The sequence below is a fragment of the Geotrypetes seraphini genome, chromosome 1 (assembly GCF_902459505.1).
Source record: "Geotrypetes seraphini chromosome 1, aGeoSer1.1, whole genome shotgun sequence".
Lineage (NCBI taxonomy): Eukaryota > Metazoa > Chordata > Amphibia > Gymnophiona > Dermophiidae > Geotrypetes > Geotrypetes seraphini.
The window spans coordinates 482241839-482264355 of record NC_047084.1 but is presented as its reverse complement, the minus strand read 5'-3'; the positions used below and the strand labels follow the sequence as shown (position 1 = coordinate 482264355).

Sequence of the window (22517 nt, the reverse complement as noted above, 5' to 3'; positions counted from 1 at the left end):
ATGATTAAGGTGTTATACTATGCCCCTACTACTAGATTATGCATTAATGGTCATCTCTTTGACTCTTTCTGCCCTACCAGAAGAACTCGACAGGGATGCCCACTATCTCCTCTACTGTTTGACTTGGCATTGGAACCATTGTTAGCAACTATCTGCGCGGATGACTCCATTAAGTGACTTGTCCATGCAGCACTGGAGATTAAACTATCTGCATATGCTGATGACATTATAATTTATGTGACCCCAGACTCCATCCCATCTGTCTTGAATGTGATAGATAGCTATGCATTGGTTTCTGGCTACAAATTAAATACGACTAAATCAGAGTTAATGCCATGGTATCTCGTGGCTTTATCTGGAATCCAGTTAAGATTAAATACCTGGGCATCTAAGTGGGACCCACGCTGGAAGATATGGAGCAATATAACACTGATTACATTCCAAGTATTATCTAAGAATCCATTCAGGAATGATCCCCTCTTAAATTGACATGGTGGGGTCGCTTAGATATCATCAAGATGATGTTATTACCTAAAATAAACTATATACTGAGCAAGTTGCCATTCTTGCTCAAATGGCACACTTGCCATGACATTGAACATTGTCTTACTACATTTTTGTGGCAGAATAAACAGCCTCAAATCGCACTGCATAAACTGAAGCTTGATAAATCTATGGGAGGGGCAAACTTCCATGATTTTTTACATTACCACCAAGCTTTCATCATGAGGCACAGTTCACTGTGGTTAGATGTTCGTCCCACACCTACCCTCCTATTTGGCTGCAATTGGAAAAGAGTCTACATGGAAGCACTCATCTTGCTTTTGCGCTATCCACCCCTCTACAATCAAATGATAAAAAACAACCAATCTACTATTCTACACTTGTGCTGAAGGCTTACGATAACCTCATGGAAATCAAATGGCATGAGTCTCGTCGGATATTATAATGACCACATCAAGATACAGGATGGAACTCTTAACTGGAAATTGTGGCAGAATTGTGGTATCTGGACTCTTCAGGACTTAATTAAGAACTCTCAATGGATGTCCTTTGCTGACTTACAGGCATGCTATAAACTGCCACACTATCAACATTATCACTGGTTACAATTGAGACACTGCTGACTGCTCTCTTCCAAGATGTAGGGCAGTTAAGATATTCCAGACCTGCTCTCGCAGATATCTCTAATTAATAATAACAAAAAAGAGATCGCCTCTCAGTAATTTGTTATTATGCGAAAGTCTTTCACTCCCTCATTAACCAGCATGATGAATGCTTGGCATGAAGATTTGGGTCTTTTGTTAGAAGATGTAGCTTGGACGTTTGAATTAACATGTTCAGATCATCTCGTTCAGCTGGTGTACTTCAGTCTATGTTCTTCCTTCTACATAGAACACACTGGACTCCGGTAAAGGTTGCAAAGTTTTCAAATGGTCTCTCTCCCATGTGCTGGTCTTGCAACTCTCAGGAAGGAAAGTTAATGCACATGATTTATGCTTGTTCACTCCTCTCTGCTTACTGGAGTAAAGTTTGGGAAGCCATCTCTTCAATCCAGAATATACAGGAGCCCATAAAACCGCACATTATTATATTGGGACCTCATGGCCTCCAACAACTGTTGTCAGATCATAATGTGAGATTGCTTAACACCCTCCTATTTCTGGCCCTCAAAAATATCCTACACTGTTGGAAGGATCTATCCCAGACAGATTATATCACTTGGTGGAATATGGTTTGCCTCACATCGAAATATGAAAGCATTATAGCAGAAAAACACAGGTTCACGAGTTCCTATTTTAAGATTTGGAGCCCGGTCAACTCCTATTGCAACATTGATGATGGCATTCAGTTATTGAGCTAGGACTTATTCTCTACAACAGAAATTATCCCACATCATGGCTCATGTCTCGATCTGCTACTAGATTATAGCCCTGTTGTCTCTCTGTACTTTGGGGTAGGGAACTCCGGTCCTCGAGAGCCGTATTCCAGTCGGGTTTTCAGGATTTCCCTAATGAATATGCATTGAAAGAAGTGCATGCAAATAGATCTCATGCATATTCATTGGGGAAATCCTGAAAACCTGACTGGAATACAGCTCTTGAGGACCGGAGTTCCCTACCCCTGTTCTAGATGCTTGTGGCTGCGAGTTGAGTTGATATTCTTCTTCTAGATAGGCTTGAACAGCTTGTTGTATTATTATATGATTCTTTTTTCTTTGTACAACTTGTCTGTATCTTGCTTCATTAACATTTCTCTTTTTGTACTTATTATATATTAAAATCAATAAAATCTTTGAACTAAAAAAAGAACTCATCATAAATCTAAAAGATCTGTTCACTACTGCGCCAATACTTACGAGATCCTGAAGCCAGTATCATCCTGATGAAAATTAAGCTACCACACGTGAACAGGTCTCTTAACAAAATCAGGTGGATGTTCAGTTTCCTAAGAATTTTGGATAATGGCACACGACCGAAGAAATATATTATCTTTGGTAAATTTGATCCTTGATATAAAAAGCTATTAACAATGTATGCTGAAGATAACTTTGTAACTGGATGCTTTTAAAGCAAGTCTGTGCACAATTTACACCAATTTTCATTAAAATACATATCCCTTGAAAATTGCTTCACCAGAATTACACACACTTACAGCTGCTACTTTGTACACGCAAAATTTTAGATAATTACATACATACTTTTGAAACTCTATAAGTATGCATGTTAAGACCAAACCCTTCCGTTCAACATGGTTAAAACCATGAGTATAGCTGAATTATTTGCATCTTCTACCTGCTTATTCTCTGGCTAGTTTTAAAACAATTTATTTCCACACACTCTATTTTATGCATATAAGTCTCTCTTAAAATCACCCTCTACATGTATAGCCTGACCTGTATAAAAAGTGAAACCAAATTATACTATATTTCATGTGCTCAAATACACACAAGCCTCGTATTCCATCAAAGTCAGATTCTGGTAAACTTACAAATGTTAAATCTTCATTCCTGATTTTGTGAAACACCATCTGGTTAACATTGTTGTGCCTCTGCAATGTAGGTGAAGTGGGCACATCAGAAACACCATTGCTTCTAAAGATCAGAAGATTTGATTTGTCTAAGAATATCAAAACGAAACAGAAAAAAATGTGAAATGTGTTTTATTGATATATTCAGAAAAATACTACATTATACAACTCTTCCTTTCAAATTATTACATTGCTTATAAATAAATGCGAGTTTTACTCTAGCAAATTCAAGTCTTTAAAAATTTAAAGGTGATTGGAAACTGCCCTCAAATTTCTGATCTTACCACCAAATGAGAGCAGACTAGGGGTTCCATTTATATAAAAATAATGTAGCATGCCTTTGCAGACACAAAGACTAGTTAATGGAAACAGATACACAACTACTAGATCAGTGTTCTTTAACCGCCAGTCTGTGGACTGGTGCCGGTCTGCAAAAATTTCCTGCCAGTCCATGAAGGATCAGCTGGGAACAAAGGCGGCTTATTTACTTCGCAGACTACTTACACTAACATTTCCAGGCAGCGCCGGGGCTGCTAAAGAGGACACAGCAGGCACAGAGGACACACAACCAAGCAGGAGCAGAGGACACACAACCAGGCAGACACAGCAGGCGCAGAGGACACACAACCAAGCAAACACAGAGGACACACAATCAGGCAGACACAGCAGGCACAGAGGACAGCCACAGCAGACCGGCAAGCGGGCAGCAATGGAAGTAGGAGACAGAAGCAGGATGTTGAGCTACCCAGTTTTCTGCACCGTCTGCCATATGTATGACTACCTCCCCTCTGGGAGGCGGTCTTACGTATGCGCTCGATGCAGAGAACTGGAGTGCCTGAATAAACAAGTCAGACTCCTGGAGGGCAGAATACTGGAACTGAAGACACTTCAAGCAGTGGAGGACGAAGACAGAGATGCAGAGAACATCAAGACAGAGGACACCATAGAGGAAGAAGTCTGAGAGCTGGAAAAGTTCATAGAGGAGACATACAGGGAGGCTGTGGAAAATCACCAGCAACAGTGGAACTGCCTAGATACACCTACAAAGAGTGTGGACCACCCGAAGGATAACCACCAGGAAGAAATGGGTGACACAGCAGCGAGATCTGGAAACAGTGGAGGGAATCCACAAGAAGACGAGTCCAGTGCAAGATGAGAGAAACTGGATGGGAACGAAGGACACGGACCTACGGCTGGAGAGATGGACATACACCAGAGACACAGACCTGCGGCTGGAGAATCAAGAGAAGATAGAGATGACAGCAATTGTCGTGGAGGACTCCATCATCAGACAAGTCTACAGCCACATAGCGGGAGGAAGACTGGATCGGCTGGTGATCTGCCTATTGGGAGCCAAGGTAGAAGACATAGTGAGCTGCATCGACAGGATTATCGACAATGTGGAAGAAGAAGATACGGCGGTGGGGACGAACAACGTGAGCAACAGGAACTACGGAAGGACCAGTTCCGGATGCTAGGAAGGAAGCTGAAGACCAGAATTCAGAGGATAGCATTCTCAGAAATCCTGCCGGTACCCAGGGCCGACGATAAGAGGCAGATGGAGCTGCAAGCAGTCAACGCGTGAATGCAGCGCTAGTGTGAGGAAGAAGGATTCCACTTCGTGCGCAAATGGATGACGTCCTGGAGGAAGAGCAAGCTATTCAGGAAGGATGGACTCCACCTCAGCAGAGACGGAATGAGGCTACTTGCAAGCAACATCAAGAGAGAAGTTGAGAATTTTTTAAACTAGGAAGAAGGGGAAAGCCGACAATTTACCGAGAGAGAGTCAATGGTTCGGGAACCGATATGCCCGGAGGATACCGTGCAGGAAGATAGAAGGGAAGATTCACCGGATCACAGGCAAGACAGATCGAAAGGGACAGAAGAGGGAAGGAAATGCAAGAAAGGAATAGGCCGCAAACTCAAGAGTATGTACACAAACGCAAGGAGCCTAAGGAATAAGTTGGATGAATTAGAAACTATGGCACAAAAAGATAACGTGGATATCATCGGCATTACGGAAACATGGTGGACTGAGGAAAATGCCTGGGACACTATGCCACAGGGATACAATCTATACCATAGAGACAGAGTGGCTCAAAAAGTTGGGGGCATTGCCATATACATCAAAGAGGGAATTGAATCTACTGGAGAGAACACGCCACAAAAGACTGCTAAGTTAGAGTCTCTATGGGTTAAAATTCCGGGAACAAATGGACTGGAAATGAAGATCAATCGATCCCCAGGGCAGTCTGAAGAAATTGATGGAGAAATGACGGACAAGATTAAAAGCAATAGCAAGGGAGGCAATGCAGTTATCATGGGTGACTTCAACTATCCGGGGATAGACTGGAACCTAGGCAACTCCAGCTGCGCTAGGGAGACCAAGTTCCTGGATGTTGTAGGCGATTGCTTCCTGGAACAACTTGTCAAGGAAAATACAAGAGGAAATGCAATTCTGGACTTAATTCTAAATGGACTGCAAGGACTGGAACAAGGTGTAGAAGTAGACAGGACGCTGGGAAATATCGATTACAACGTGATCTGCTTCGACATGGACTCAGGGGCGAAAAAACGGTCCAGAACGATGGTCACGGCACTGAACTTCCGAAAAGGGAATTACGAAGGGATGAGATTCATGGTGGGGAAGAGGATAAACACTGTAAAAATGCTAGAGCAAGCTTGGTCCCTTTTTAAGGACACAGTCAATGAGGCACAAAATCTATATATACCACATATCAACAAAGGATCCAAGAAGAAAAAGAACAAGGAATAGGCGTGGCTCACTGTAGAGATGAAGGAAGCAATCAGAGACAAGAAAACTTCGTTTAAGGAATGGAAAAGGTCAAAAACAGACGAAAACTGGAGTAAGCACAAACAACATCTATGCAGGTGCCATAAGACGGTAAGAAGGGCCAAAAGAGACTACGAGGAAAAAATAGCCAAGCGAGGCGACAAACTTCAAGCCGTTCTTTCGATATATTAAGGGGAAATGACCCACGAAGGAAGCAGTGGGACCGTTTGATGACCATGGAATAAAGGGAGTGCTAAAGGAGGACAAAGCAATCGCCAACAAACTGAACACATTTTTTGCGTCTGTATATACCGAAGAGGATATACATAGCATACCCATCAAGCTATATGCTGGAAACGAAAATGAGAAACTGACAGGGTTGATGGTTAATTTAGAAGAGGTATGCAGGCAGATCGATGGGCTTAAGAGCGATAAATCCCCGGGACCGGATAGCATCCATCCGATGGTCATCAAGGAACTGAAAGGGACAACAGCTGAACTGCTTCAACTAATAGCCAATCTGTAAATCAAATTGGGAAAGATTCCGGAAGACTGGAAGGTGGCGAATGTTATGCCGATCTTCAAAAAAGGTTCGATGGGAGATCCGGGAAACTACAGACCTCGGTACCCGGATTGATGGTAGAGGCGCTGATAAAGGAACGCATCATTGATCACCTTGACGGACATGGTCTGATGAGAACCAGCCAGCACGGTTTCAGCAAAGGCAGATCTTGTTTGACAAACTTGCTGCACTTCTTCAAGGGAGTAAACAGGCAGATAGACAAGGGCGACCCGATTGACAATGTATATCTGGATTTTCAGAAGGCGTTCAACAAGGTTCCACATGAACGACTACTTCAGAAAATTGTGAGCCATGGAATCGAGGGTGAAATACTCACGTGGATTAATAACTGGCTAGAGCATAGAAAACAGAGAGTGGGGGTAAATGGACAATACTCAGACTGGAAGAGCGTCACTAGTGGGATGCCGCAGGGCTCGGTGCTTGGACCTGTGCTCTTCAACATCTTTAGAAACGATCTGGACATTGGTACGACAAGTGAGGTGATTAAATTTGTGGACAATACGAAGTTATTCATAGTGAAGACACAGGGGGATTGCGAAGATCTGCAACGTGACATAATCAAGCTCGAGAAATGGGCATCGACATGGCAAATGAGGTTCAATGTGGATAAGTGTAAAGTGATGCATGTTGGCAACAAAAATCTCATGCACGAATACAGGATGTCTGGGGCAGTACTTGGAGAGACATTCCAGGAAAGAGACTTGTGAGTTCTGATCGACAAGTCGATGAAGCCGTCCGCACAATGCGTGGCGGCAGCGAAAAGGGTGAACAGAATGCTAGAAATGATAAAGAATGGGATCACGAACAGATCGGAGAAGGTTATCATATGCCCTCACCTGGAGTACTACGTCCAGAACTAGTCGCCATTCATGAAGAAGGACACGGTACTACTCGAAAGGGTCCAGAGAAGAGCGACTAAAATGGTTAAGGGGTTGGAGGAGTTGCCATTCAGTGAGAGATTGGAGAAACTGGGCTTCTTCTCCCTTGAAAAGAGGAGACATGATCAAAACATTCAAAATACTGAAGGGAATAGACTTAGTAGATAAAGACAGGTTGTTCACCCTCTCCAAGGTAGGGAGAACGAGAGGGCACTCTCTAAAGTTGAAAGGAGATAGATTCCGTACAAACGTAAGGAAGTTCTTCTTTACCCAGAGAGTGGTAGAAAACTGGAACGCTCTTCCGGAGTCTGTTATAGGGGAAAACACCCTCCAGGGATTCAAGACCAAGTTGGATAAGTTCCTGTTAAACTGGAACTTACGCAGGTGAGGCTGGATTCATTTAGAGCACTGGTCTTTGACCTGGGGGCCACCGTGTAAATGCTGGGCATGATGGCCCACTGGTCTGACCCAGCAGCAGCAATTCTTATGTTCTTAATAGATTACTTTTTCATTTCAGACCCATTAATTCAACAGGTTACAAAAGCCTGCATAGACCCAATTATTTTATGAGATCATGCTGGAGTTTGGATTGAATTTAAATTTGCTTAACGAGATTGTAATAGACCTGTTTGGAGATTCAATAATGCGTTGCTTGCAGATTCAAACTTTCTTGAGGAATTTCAATTAAAAATGAATGAATATTTTCAACTTAATACCTCAGAGGAAATCTCTTTAGAAACATTGTGGGATGCTTTCAAAGCTTCTATGAGAGGGCAAATCATTTCGTATTCAGCACACATTAGGAAACAGCTTAAAATGGAATTTTCTGTGTTGTAACAAAATATTAAGGATTTGGAGTCACAATTGGCTTCAAAATGGGAACAAATTACTCTACAGGCCCTCTTAAAAGCTAAATATAAATATAGTGAGATTTCCTCTCAACTGGCTAGGAAAGATGTGTTTTCTCAGCAGGCTTTGTATTATGGAAACTTGAATAAAGCAGGAAGATTATTGGCTAATTATCTCAAGGTCAAAAAAAGAAAAGTAAAGATTGCTACTATAAAAGATAAGGGTGAAACTCATTCCCAAATTGAAAATATTTTAAAACAATTTTTGAACTATTATAAAGCTTTATATTCTTCTGAGCTTTATATAAATAAAAAATTTGAGGGTTTTTACACTTTTAGGAAGGATGGGTGGGGTTGGGGAGGGGGTTTATGTATTTATTGTATCGTTAGAAGGAATTGAGTGCTGTCTATTGAGTTAACTGATTGATAATATGTTGCACTTTATGCTGGTTTTAAAATGAATAAAGAATAAAAGAAAAGGATCTCTGCACAACAGAGCCTGAAGCTCCAACACTCTCCGTGCAGAAGTGACCGCCAGAAGGAAAACAGTCTTGATAAGATCTTTCAAAAAAAGCCCATCCAGGGGTTTACAGGGCAGACGAGCCAGCGAGTGGAGACCCAGATTCAGATTCCACGTAGGACAAGGCAGTCTCAAGGAAGGCCGCAGCCGTAAGAAGCATATGTCTGGGTGAGAAGAGGGACCCAAACACGACAGTCCCGCAATCTGGACACATAGAGAAGAAACTGCCAGACCTTTTCTGAGGCCAGCCTGCAGGAAGTCCAGAACATGTGCCACCAATGGGGCCAAAGAGCTTACTCGAACTGCGGCATACACACCTCCATACTTTCGCATAGGCCAACATTGTCAACTTCCTCTTGCTTTGAAGAAGCATGGCAATGACTGCAGAAGATTAGCCCCTAGCCCTTAAGGCTGTGTGTTCAAGCACCAGGCCGTAAGACCAAAGTGGTCCAGAACTGGAAGGGCTAACGGCCCTGTATAAGCTATCTCCAATGGCAAGGAAGACGCAGACCCCTCTCTGAGCTCAACCGCACCAGGTCTGCACACCAAGGACGCCTGGGCCAGTCTGGGGCCACTAGGAATACCAGACCTGCGTGAAATGCCACCCGGTGCAAAACGCGCCCTATAATAGGCCACGGGGGAAAGACATACAGAAGTTCCCCTTCGGGCCACATATGAACTAGAGCATCGAGTCCTTCGCTGTCGATTTCTCGGTGGCGGCTGAAGAACCAAACCGTCGTCCAGTTCCCTGAGAACTCTATCAGAGCGAAGGTGGGACGATCCCACCGGCGAACTATGGCTGCAAAGGCTAGCCTGGACAGAGACCATGCTCCCAGGTCCAGAAACTGACGACTTAGGAAGTCTGCCTGCACATTGTCCACACCGGCCATGAGCCGTGAACAAATAAACTTGAAACAAGACCAACAGATGCCTCTCTGCCCAGGTAAAGGGCATCCGAACCTCCAGGCTCAGCAGGGGACTCCGCCTGCCTCCCTGACTGTTGACATAGGCAACAGCCATCGCATTGTCCGAGAACACATGGATGACTTTTAGGTGAAGACACCCTCAAAATCTCAGCAGCGCCAGACGGAACGCGCGCAGCACCAGTCAATTGATCGACCACCTGCTCTCCAGCACAGTCCACTGGCCCAGACCTGCAAACTGCTCCCCAACCAGAGAGACTCGCGTCCATTGTCAGGGTCACCCCATCTAAGGCTCTCAGGAGGCCTCTGAACAGAGGAACAAGGTTCAACCACCAAGCATACTGCTGCGCGCTGCCACCAACCAAGGCAACTTCACTCCCAGTGCATCCCTCTGAGCATTCAACCAAATCAGAAGGGACAATTGGAGAGGACGGAGGTAAGCTCGTGCCCACGGAATCACAGCCATGGTCACCACCATGAGACCCAAGACCTGCAGAAACTGCCAGGCTGTCGGAGCTGAAACTGCTAACATTTCCAGGATAGCACTCTGAAGCTTGAGCTTCCTGGGTTCTGGCAGGAACACCCGGCTCTTGCCCGTATGGAACTGGACTCCCAAGCACTCCAAGTCCTGCGCCGGCTTGAGATGGCTGTTCTTGAGATTGATCACCTAGCCAAGACTTTCCAGCAATTGTACCACCTGGAGAACCACCTTGCGGCATTCCCCCAGCGAGGGAGCTCTGATCAGCCAATTGTCTAGGTACGGATGAACTAGCGCCCCTAGGGAGCGCAAATGGGCAGCAACCACCACCATGACTTTGGTGAAGGATTTGGGTGCCGACGCCAGCCCAAAGGGCAGCGCCGCAAACTGGAACTCTTCCTGAGAGTTCGAAATCTTAGGAACCTCCTATGGTCTGGAAAAATCGGGATGTGGAGGCACGCTTCCGTGAGATCCAAGGAAACCAAAAACTCCCCTGGTGCTACTGCTGCCAGAACGGAAAGTCCCATTTCCATTTGGAAACGCAAAACCCACAGGAAGGTGTTCACTGCCTTCAGGTCCAGAACAGGCCTGCAATCTTAGGAGTCCTGCTATGCCAAGACCAAGTATGTCGAGTATCTCCCAGAGCCAAGTCACCACTTGGAACGGGCTCCATGGCTGCCAGATCCAGCAATCTGCACACCGTGGCTTGCACCCTTGCTGGCCCTGTCTGGGTATCCCATTGGCGAAGACTGGAAGAAGTCCGGCGGAAGCCTAAAAAACTGCAGTTGAAGGCCCTCCCCAAGTACCTCGAGGACCCACAGGTCCGAAGATATTTTCCGCCCTTCCGGAAGGAAGGCTGAAAGCTGCCCCCCGATTGAGGGGGAGGGGGGGAACTGCCAGAGACCTGGCCACATAATTTACTCTTTGGAGGGGCAGACGAATGGCAGTTGGAAGACTGTTGGTGTGCTACACCTCCAAAGCGAGGTCTTGAGGTAGCTCTGTAACGCTGTCCTGTCACCAGGTCCCAGCAAACTGTAAAGTGCGCCGGTAGGGATGAAAAGTTGTCTGTCCCATACCCTTGGCCGGGTGAGGCTTAGAGCCAGGGAGTACTTTAGGCTTATGATTCTGAACAGTGGCTCAAAGGTCGTCCAGACCCTGGCCAAACAAGAGTAAACCTTTAAAAGGTAACCTGCTCAGCATAGCCCGAGATGAGGAATCCAGAGCATTCAATGGATGGATACAGAATAAGCTCCCAGTTTAGCAAAAACTGTCAAGTTGTCAGAGTGCGTCTGCCAAATAATTCACTCCGGATACCAGGAAGTTGTGGTCCCAAAGGACAACCTCCTTGAGATCCTGGCGGAGCTTGGTGTAACATGCCCGGGCCACGATGGAAGTGGCCGCCACAGCTCGCACTCTTGCCACAGCAGAATCGAAATGACGCTGGAGAACAAAATCCACTCTCCTGTCACGAACCTCATCAGGACAACTCCTCTGACCGAAGGTAAAGAGGTACGCTTAGTGCTCTAATTCACAGACGAATGAACCTTCGGAGGGACCAGTTGCTTGGGATGCAACAGCGCCATGGCCCTAGCACATTTAAGGGGACCCTCAAGGGACAACCAAGTCACTTCTATCCAAAACCGGAATGTCTGGAAAGAAAGCAGGCAGCGTACATTGAGCACTCATGAAGAAACAGCCTGCCAGCAGCTGGAGGTCCGACACCATGGTAAAGCACATGAGAACTCAGAAAGGAGGGCAGGCCATCGGACAGACTGAAAGAGCCTGTGCACAGCTGGGACAACCCCAAGCACTGGGGACCCGCTGACAGTGGGATCCCAAAGATCCGCTAGAAAAACCACCTTGGTGGACGCCGTACTGCGACAGCAAATGGACAGAGACCAGGGCAGAAGCAATGGCGGAAACTGCCAGTCCGCTCTCCAGTGTCACTGAAGAGAAACACAAAGACATGCTGCAGCACTGGATACAACTTGGAAGAAACAGGCACAGCCTTTTTCCAACCAGAAAAGCCTGACACAATATCTAACCTTTGCAGCGGAAAATAAGCACCGGCAGCAAAAGCTGCTCAACGTGCCAAAGTTATAATGCTCTCAGCCAAAGGAGACTTTTGCACCCGAAACTGCGCTTGTGTTTCCACGCAGCGCGTTTCGCACACATTTGAGGGGGACCGGATGCGCCAAAAGCATCTCTGGTAGAAGTGGAGGCAAAGGGAGACTCTCCGAAGGAGGAAAATGTGGAATCCATGCATGCCTTTACCCCCCCCTCCCCATGCGGGCCATGGCGCATGTGAAATGCAGCCGCGAATCCGACAGCTATCCACCATAATTGAGGCATGAATCCATTTCATCCTATCCTGAGGAGGCCATCTGTGAAGTTTGGAGCAAAAACGAAGCTTCTAAGTCCAAAAAATACACTTTTAAAAACTTTAATGACAATCCAAGATAGTCGCTGTAGGTGCCGATTTTGCCCTAAAATGGCCCGGGAAAAATGCAGCGAACCATGAAAAATGGCGATTTTACAATTTTACAGATGGGAGACCAGGGCATGCAGGGAAACCACCCAAAACCCTGATTCCAAACTCAGAGACACACAGGCTCCTCAGAGACATGTGCTACAATGCATTTCTATGGCAGCCAGTATACACAGTGCAAGCAAAGGGAGATCAATACCTCAGGAGCTGTTAAAACTATTTTCAGGTCACCACCTCACCTTCCCTGTCACCTCATATCATGGCCACCAGGACTCCTCAGGGGATTTAGGGAAGATACGTGGTCCTGTTCCGATTCAGGCATACCTCCACAGAACCGCAGCAGCCTGTACTCTACCCCTTAGTGGACAAACCAGGGGTGAGATGGCTCCTGATCTGGAGACCCGATCTGATCTGCAGGCTGTCTGAAGGGCTTACTGCAGGTTCTGCTAACAGGGTACCCCCAGAAACAGACAATCTTTAAGGAAAAGTCTGTGATCTCCCGCTGAAGAATCACTCCCCCAGAGTGAATCCACAGCACTTGGGCAATACCCTCAGCACAGAACCAAATAAAATACTAGGAATTGAGAAAAAAATCACAAGCAGCAGAAACTAGAAGTTCTCAGCAAGGCTGCAGAAACAAGCTGAGCTGGGAGGGGAGTGTCCGAGAGGTAACCTAGGAGAGGGGGCTGGTTTTATTTGTAAGTTCTGCAGCTAAGACTGGAATAGATGCAAGACCCTATGGTGAAGCTTCCAGAGGTTATTGTCTAAGAATTGAAATTAAGTAACACTTCTTTTCTTTACCATACTAATAAAATTAGTTATAAAGTTTCTTAAGTTATAAAAGGTTGACACATTCATGTACAGTTCAAAATAATTTGAACCTATGATTACAAGTTTCTGATACCTATGGAGGCTGAAGTTGTCCTCTCTGAATAATCAAGCATGATGGTCCATAAAATATACTGAGCACCTTACTTGGAATGGGTTTTGGAAATATGCCTTTATAAAACTAGCACCTTTTTGGATTTTGATTTTGGCACTTGATTATAACATTAAGCCCAATAGGTTTTACTGATGAAATAAAACTGCTAGGGTACAAATTTAAGTTTTTGCAATAATGCTCCTGTCTTACCTTTAGGCTTTGGAGGACAGCATCGAGTAAACTGGAAAATGATACCATCTGAACGAACAGTTTCCTTCTGGTAGCAGTTCAACAAATCTTTAAGGTTTCCAAAACTTTTTTTTGCTCCACTCAGGTTATATTCTCCATTCTCATTTTTCGTTATTAAGCAGTGCTTGTACTCAGGCACTCCATCTCGCTAAACATTAGGGGAAAAATAGGACTTTGAAATTACTTTTCACTTTGAAATAAACTGTAACACCAATCTCAAATCCTATGTAAAATAAATCACATTGCTGAAGATATAAGTTGTGTATGTCTTAAAAGTATCTCAACGGAAAGTAATCAACATTGTGGAAAATTTAGAAATCTTAAATTACATGAACTCAACTTGATTTTCCAGCCTCTCCAAGATCTACAGGTAACCAAACTATCTCTAATTCCAGACATTCCAGTCTGTTGCAAGGTGACTACTTGGGCATCCAATTTCTTCAATGAACTATCTTCTTGTTCAAGCTTAAGAACCAATTACTCAATTTTAGAGACTATTTGTTTTGAAAATTCACAGAGTTGCTGTACAGGACCACAAAACACAAATTCAATCTTTTTCACTTCTTTCCAAACATCAAATAAAGTAATTTTAGATGAATCAGTTTAATCAGAGTTAAATTCTTGAGGAAATTCAACAATCTTTAAAGTAGAAATAGAGTTTGGAAAGTGTTTTAGGCTGCTCCAATGCCTCTCTCCCCCCAGCAAAAACAAGACTTTCCTACCTCAAGCTCTCAGCATGAGATAGGAAGGAAGAGTTAGGAAGGGAGCGCCCATCACCCAAACTCAGATAGGCTCTAGAACAGGGGGTGCCCACACTTTTTTGGCTTGCGAGCTACTTTTAAAATGACTAAGTCAAAATGATCTACCAACAATAAAATTTAAATTTAAAAAAAAAAACCCACACTGTATTTGGTGATTTTTTTCAAAGAGGTCAAGTCAGATGACTTTAAAATATGCAATGCTACCTCAATAACAACTATACAAAAATAGACAAATATACCCCCTTCCCTTTTACTAAACCGCAAGTGTTTTTAGCGCAGGGAGCTGTGCTGAATGCCCCTCGCTTCTCCCAACGCTCATAGGCTCCCTGCGCTAAAAACTGCTATTGCAGTTTAGTAAAAGGAGGCCATAGTGCAAAATGTAGACAGCAGATATAAATTCTCAAAACAGACACATTTTGATCACTAAATTGAAAATAAAATTTTTCCTGCCTTTGTTATCTGGTGATTTCATGAGTCTCTGGTTACACTTCCTTCTTACTGTGAATCCAATATTCTTCCCTTCTTTCTGCCTCCTGCATGTTTCCTCTCCTCCAGACCTCATTCCATTCCCCAGCTAACATCTCTCTCTGTCCCTCCATGAGTCCAACTTTTTCTTCCTCTCTCCCTGCCTATCCCCCGACACACTCTACTCCCTCCCCCAACTTTTTCTTCCTCTATTCTTGTCTCCCTTTCTTTGTCTTTCTTTCTCCCTGCCCCCCTTTCTTTCTTTCTCCCTGCCCCCCCCCCTTTCTTTCTTTCTCCCTGCTTCCTTGACACCACAAAAGCCAGGCCCTAAGTGCCGGGCCCACAAGCCTTCCCCAAAATCAATTCTGACGTCTGAGAGGAAGTTCTGGACCAGCCAGGCAGCAATTGGCTGGCCCGAGAGAAAGACCTGAGATTCTGGTCCTCATATCTTCCAATATAATCAAACCTGGGCCCTCCTTGATCTTTTCTGGCTCCTCCAGGACCACAAGGAGCCTGATATGCCCCTTAGGGCACACCTCTTTTGCTATGCCCTGAGGCCATGCCGCAGAAGCTTGCTACTTTTTTTATTCTTCCTGTCAGCCCAAGAGATTACGTCAATGGACCAGCGATGTTGTTGAGAAATTCCTACTCCCTCAGGGCATCTCCAGGCTGTCTACAACCAGGCAAGCAGTTCTCTCCTCCTCTATCTCAACAGCAGCTTACTGCTCTTTTATTCTTCCCACTGGTCCACCGATGTCAATGGGTCAGTGACACCACTGAGGAACTCCTCTTCTCTCGGGGCACCTCTAGGCTGTCTACAACCAGACAAGCAGTTCTCCTTCTACTCATCTGCTGTGATTTTTCAAGTCCTCAATCTTTAAAGCCAGACCTTCATTAATTGTCTTTAAATCTGCCAGAAGTTACTAGTGTTCTCTGCAGTTTCCTCCATGTAGTCCTCACATTCCTCCACAATGAGCTCATTAATTTCTCCCTTCACTCCTGAATTATATTGTTTCTACTGAAGAAGGTAAATTCTTTGTTACCTTCCTGTTATAAGTAAGTTGCTCACATTCTTCACCTGTACCTCAAGCTTATTCTCACCACTACTCTCAGCTCCACTTGTGTTGTGTAATGTGTCACATTGCCCTTGTTGAAGCTTTAACTGTTACTGCCTGTCTGGATGTACTCATGAATATCCATCATTTTCCACCAGTTGACAAGTTTTGGCCACTGCACTCTGATCTGGGGTGCTAGTGCTATAAATTATATATTTCAAAGGAGCAATGGGAACAGATTACTAACTTATTGCTTTTTATGAAATAGGGAACATCGCTCAGCCATCCATGTTAAGGGACACCACTTCCTTAGGTCAAAGTTTTTTAAAATAATAAAAGCTTCTGTTTATTGTGCAGAACATGATTATTGATGAATAAAGAAGGAGAAATTAGGTTCTTACCTGTTAATTTACTTTCTTTTAGCCTCTCCAGACCAGCATAGGTTAATCTTACAAGCAGGTTATATTTCATCATGACCAGCAGGTGGAGACTGAGACAAAACTTTGGAATAGTACATATCAGGTGTCTCCCCCCCTAATTACCTAAGTCTGCTGAATAGCCAAGCAGAACTAAGAACTATAAACAGAAAAAACAGGACTTTGAACAGGTGTATCAACTAATAGAAAACAGGAACGCTGTTGGAAAATGCAAAGGAACAAATGCAAAAGCAAAGATCCCCACAGCTCACCAGCTACGTCAGCCGAGCCACAGCCGCTGTTCTTAGATCTCCCTGGCCCTAGAAAAACACTAGAACCTGCCGAAAAAGTAAAATCTGCATGCAAGAACATGATGACAATAGACAGGGTGGGGTCCTATGCTGGTCTGGAGAGGCTAAAAGAAAGTAAATTAGCAGGTAAGAACCTAATTTATCCTTCTTTAGCAACTCTCCAGACCGGCATAGGTTAATATTACAAGCGGGACGTACTAAAGCAGTCCCCATCATGGGTGGGACCCCCAAAGGGACGACACCAGAACACGCTCACCGAACACTGCGCCCGATGTGCCTGAACGTCCACACGGTAGTGTCTGACAATAAATGGAATGTGGCTTTACCAGGGTTCAAACTCTACAGGAGAGATAGGTCACACAAAAAGGGTGGAGGAATAGCGCTATATATATAAAGGATTCCATACCTTCAACCAGGATGGAAACAGCAGTAAGGGCGGATGACTTGGAATCACTATGGGTTAAACTATCCGGAGGAACTGGAGCAGACATAAAATTGGGTCTGTACTATCACCCACCTGGAAAAACGGAAGAAATCGACCAGGATCTGGAGGCTGAACTGAGGCAGGTATGCAAAAGCGGAAGTGTGGTGGTGATGGGGGACTTCAACTACCCGGGAATAGACTGGAGTATCGGGCGCTCAAACTGCATGAGGGAGACCAAATTCCTGGAGGTCACGAGGGACTGTTTCATGGAACAGCTGGTCACGGAACCAACACGGGGAGATGCCACTCTTGACCTAATCTTCAACGGACTAGGGAGACCCGCTAAGGAGGTGGCGGTACTAGCCCCACTAGGAAACAGCGATCACAACACGATCCAGTACAGGCTAGAAATTGGATCAGCAAAGGTGAAAAGAACTACAACGACAGCACTGAACTTCAAAAAAGGGAATTATGATGCCATGAGGAAAATGGTGGGAAAGAAACTCAACGAGGTAAAATAACATTATTCGCCGATGACGCCAAACTAAGTAATGTTGGGCAAATGCACAACAGACGAAGATTCAATGCCCAACATGATGCATGACCTACTCATACTGGAGCGATGGTCTAGGACATGGCAACTCAACTTCAATGCCAAAAAATGCAAAGTTATGCACCAAAATCCATGCAAGCAGCCAAAATCCATGCAAGTCTTATACCCTTAATGGCGAGATCCTAGCAAAAATGGTAGCAGAACGAGACTTGGGGGTAATCGTCAGTGAGGACATGAAGTCTGCCAATCAAGTGGAGCAGGCTTCGTCCAAGGCAAGACAAATCATGGGCTGCATATGAAGGGGTTTCGTCAGTCGTAAGGCAGAAGTCATTATGCCATTGTATAGATCCATGGTGAGGCCCCACCTGGAATACTGTGTGCAATTCTGGAGGCCGCATTATCGCAAGGATGTGCTGAGACTGGAGTCGGTGCAGAGAATGGCCACCCGGATGGTCTCGGGACTCAAGGATCTTCCATACGAAGAACGGCTTGACAAATTTCAGCTATACTCGCTCGAGGAGCGCAGAGAGAGGGGAGACATTCAAGTATCTTACGGGCCGCATCAAGGCGGAGATAGATATCTTCTTTTTCAAGGGTCCCACGACAACAAGAGGGCATCCGTGGAAAATCAGGGGCGGGAAACTACGAGGTGACACCAGGAAATTCTTTTTCACTGAAAGAGTGGTTGATCGCTGGAATAGTCTTCCACTACAGGTGATTGAGGCCAGCAGCGTGACTGATTTTAAGGCCAAATGGGATCGGCACATGGGATCTATTCACAGGGAAATTCTGCACCCGAGGGGACCAGGACGCCATAAGCAGGCGAATCCGAGATTGCAATTTGCTTACCTGGGCCTCTGGGAGGAAGACCTTCCCCAAGGAGGTGTCGAACACAACCCCAAGATACTCCAGACGCTGCGAGGGGGCCAACCAGCTCTGGGCAATAATAATTTTATTTCTTATATATTGCCCAACCAGAAGTTCTGGGCGGTTCACAACAAGAGAACTGAGGCAGATACAGTAGAAATCAGTAGAATACAATGCTATACAATACAATAAAATACAACATAACACAATGCAGAGTGATACAAAGCAAGTCATTGCATAAATTTACCAAACAGATAGGTTTTCAGTGATTTCCTAAACTCATAATAAGATTGGGAGTGGGCAATCAGCGAACACATCCAAGAGTTCATTCTCCCTGCTTGAAAGGCTAGAGTTTTGTTTTAAAAAAACTTTTAAAATGGCAGGCTTTCGGAGTAGGGTACATGAACATGCCTGAGTTTCTTGTGTTCTTGCTTGATGCGAATTGATTTAATTGGGAGGAAAAGTATGATGGTAGTAATCCAAAGAGTGTTTTATAATAAATGCAGCTGAACCTAAAAATGACTCTAGCTTCAAAAGGGAGTTGCATTTAAAAAGGGGTTATATGGTCAAACTTTTAAAGTCCAAAGATCAAACGTACAGCAACATTTTGAACCAGGTGAAGTCTTTGCAGTGTTTTCTTGGTTGACCCTAGATATGTGATATTACAATAATCTAAGGTGGATAGGATGGTGGATTTAACTAGTATTCTAAAGGACACCATGTCAAAATATTTTTTTATACTTCTTAGTTTCCATAAAATAGCGAAGCATTTTTTAGTCAGTTGGTCTGTGTGTTTCGAACGTTAGGTGTCGGTCTATAGTTACTCCCAGAATTTTGATATAACTTGCTATTTCAAATTGACTACCCATCCCAGCGACTGCAGGAACTCCACCATCCAAGCCGTGACCCAGATGCTCTCCTAGAACAACTTTGCTCGAATCAACCAGTCGTCCAAGTAGGGATACACCAGAAAGCTCTCTATCCGCAAGACTGCCACAATGACCACCATAACCTTGGGAACGTGCGTAAAGCTGTGGTCAGACCAAAAGGAAGCCCATAGAACTGATAATGCTCACCTAAGATCGCAAACGAAGGAAGCGCTGATGGGAGGCCTGGGTTAGAACATGCAAGTAGGCCTCCATCAGGTCGCGAGAGGTTAGATACTCCCCCAGCTGAACGGCCAGAATCACAGATCGCAGTGTCTCCATGCAAAAAGACGGAACTCTTGAGAGCCCTGTTGACCCCCTTCAAATCTAAGATGGGCCAGAAAAGTCCCCTCTTTCATGGGCACCTACCGGTGCAACACTCCTGAGAGGACACTGGAACCACAGGTCTGAGATCTAGCAATCTTTGAAAGATCTGGCAAAAAGCATGCTTCTTTCACTCTGCCTGACAAGGAGAAGCTAGAAAATTATTTGGCAGGGAGCGGGCAAACTCTAGAGCATAACTGTCCCGAATCATCTCCAGGACACACTGATCGAGCGTGATCTCTGTCCAGCTGTGAGAAAACTCGCGCAGCCGGGCACTCACCGGAACCAGAAGGGGCGCTGGCAAGGAGTCATTGGGCAGGATGGGCTGTGGGGGAACCGGTGGAGCGAATCCCAGCCCCCTCCCCCGACAGGCTCCCCAAAAGGACTGTACGCACTGAAAGAAACGCCCGGGAAAACCCAGAAGTCGGGAAGGTAGCAGCCCCACGCCCAGGGCAGAATCTTCAGAAATCCCGCAGACGCCCCCTAGCAGTACCACCTCTAACCATCGGGCTGGCACAGTCCTCAGGCAGGCAGGGTACCTTAGTGTCCATCAGAGTCAGAACCAACTTATCCAAATCCTCTCCAAACAAAAAAGACCCCTGAAAGGGAAATTTTGTGAGTTTAGTTTTGGATGCCGCATCCGCCGACCAAGCGTGCAGCCACAAAGTACGACGCATGGTCACCCCAAAAGCTATAGACATGGCGGAGGTCTGCACCAAGTCATAGAGGGCATCCGAGAAGAAAGAGGCTGCCATCTCAATCTTCGCCACCTGATTCCCCAAGGACCAATCATCAGACTCATGGTCAAAAACACGCTCAGCCCACCGAAACACGGTCCAAGCCACGAGCCCCCCCCCAAATAGCCACCTGGACCCCCATGGCAGAGATATCAAAATTCTGTTTAAGGAGAGTCTCCAACTTATGCTCCTCAGAATCACGTAAGGCAGAACCACCCTCTACGGATACAGTATGCCATTTTGCAATAGCGGAGACCACCGCATCCACAACTGGCGACTTCAAAGTAGCCCTATCTCCCTCCGGGATAGGATACAAACAAGCCATGGAGTGCAAAAAATGAAAGAGCACCTCCAGTGTATTCCACTGTGCCAGGACAATATCCCGAACATCCTGATGTGTAGGAAAAGAGCAGGACACAGGGCAGATCCTCCGAAGAGGATCCCCCACACATGAGGTCTCAAGTGGTATCTCCTCAAAGTGTAATACTGAGGAGAGCTGTTGAATCAAATCTGGGAGTTCATCTCTCTGAAAAAGGCCCACCACTGACACCTCCTTTGTCTGGTAGCCAGAAAAAACGAGGCCCCGCTACCAGCGGCCGTCCCCTCGAGGATCCTGGAGGTCTCCCCAAGGATCCAGGTCCTCATCCAGATCCACACGCTCCTCAGACCACAAGTCTTCATCCCAGGCCAGACGCAGGCGCTTGGACAAGGGAGGAAGAGGAGGAGGGGACATAAAAAGAGTAGAGGGGGCAAAGCCACAGAGGGCGCGGAGGGAACACCCCATCAAAAAAAACCCCGGCCACCTGAAAATAAGCTCTGCACAAAGCAAAAAATAAATCAGGGGAAAAACCACCTGGCGGCCCCATGGGACCCCCTGCCCGAGCAGGGGACCCAGCAGAAACCTGCCCCTGTTTTTCCAAGACAGGGGAGGGGGGAAGGTCACCTGAGGTGGCAGAGCAAATGAGGGTTTGCTAGGCAAAAATGGCAAAGTTCCCGCCAAAAATAACCCCTCCAGGGCCTGTAGCAACTGGAAAGCCTGAACTGTCCCAGCTGCTTAAGCAGGCAAGCCGGCATCAGCTGTTAAAGAAACAGCTGCAAGGGAATCTCCAGCTGCTACGGCGTTAAGGGAATCCTTTTTCCTCTCACCGTCGGTGGCTGAGGAAATCCCTCCGTGGGTGGGTGGGGAAGACCGGGCCTCCTCGCAATCAGCTGCTGGCTTGCGAGGCACTTTCGGCAGGAAGCCCTGGCCACCAGCACCCGCTACCAATGAGCCTCCTCCACCGCTCCAGCCTGCACAGCATCTACACAGGCCGGCTGCGAGTGCCTCGCATCTGCAGCAAACTGAGCACTTCTTCCCCTGAGAAGTGCTTATTGCTCCATATACGACCTAGCTAAAAGAAAAGTGCCGGTTAGTTAAAAATATAGTAATTTACATTAAATTTAAAGGAAAAGCAACCCTTCAGACCGGCAATACCTCAGGATTTTTTTTTTTTTTTTTTACCAGAACAGACTCCATTTGGCTCTCTAAACAGTATGCCTTACCAACCAGGGGGTAAGGCTTACTGTTGAGGCACCTCTAAGAAAAATGAAGGGGAGGTGGAGGAAAGTGGGGGAGGGCCCCAGCACACAACTCGCCGGGTTTGACACCCCTGAGGTCAGACGGACCCCAAACAGGGTCCACCCAAGCTCAATCTGGCACCAAAAAGGGGACAAAGAGCCCTAAACAAATTCCAACAGCCCTGTTAAGGGAGATGGGTACAGCTCACCAACACCTGCTGGAGACTGAGACTATGGTAATTAGGGGGGAGGACACCTGATATGTACTATTCCAAAGTTTTGTCTCAGTGTCCACCTGCTGGTCATGATGAGATATAACCCACTTGTAAGATTAACCTATGCCGGTCTGGAGAGTTGCTAAAGAAGAAACTCATTATAGAGGGATGTACTTTGTCACAGAGCATGCTA

At 45.7% G+C, this 22517-nt stretch overlaps 1 protein-coding gene across 3 annotated transcripts in view; it reads right to left on the bottom strand.

Moving 5' to 3' along the window:
• Positions 1 to 22517, bottom strand: part of JAK2 (Janus kinase 2) — a 298615-nt gene that overhangs the window by 122762 nt on the left and 153336 nt on the right. For all 3 annotated transcript variants that reach the window (XM_033925632.1, XM_033925622.1, XM_033925643.1), the window contains 2 exons: positions 13675 to 13861; positions 2992 to 3119 (listed from right to left, as the gene is read on the bottom strand). In XM_033925632.1, coding sequence (XP_033781523.1) covers positions 2992 to 3119; positions 13675 to 13861 — 315 coding nt within the window. The remainder of the gene's footprint in view (positions 1 to 2991; positions 3120 to 13674; positions 13862 to 22517) is intronic.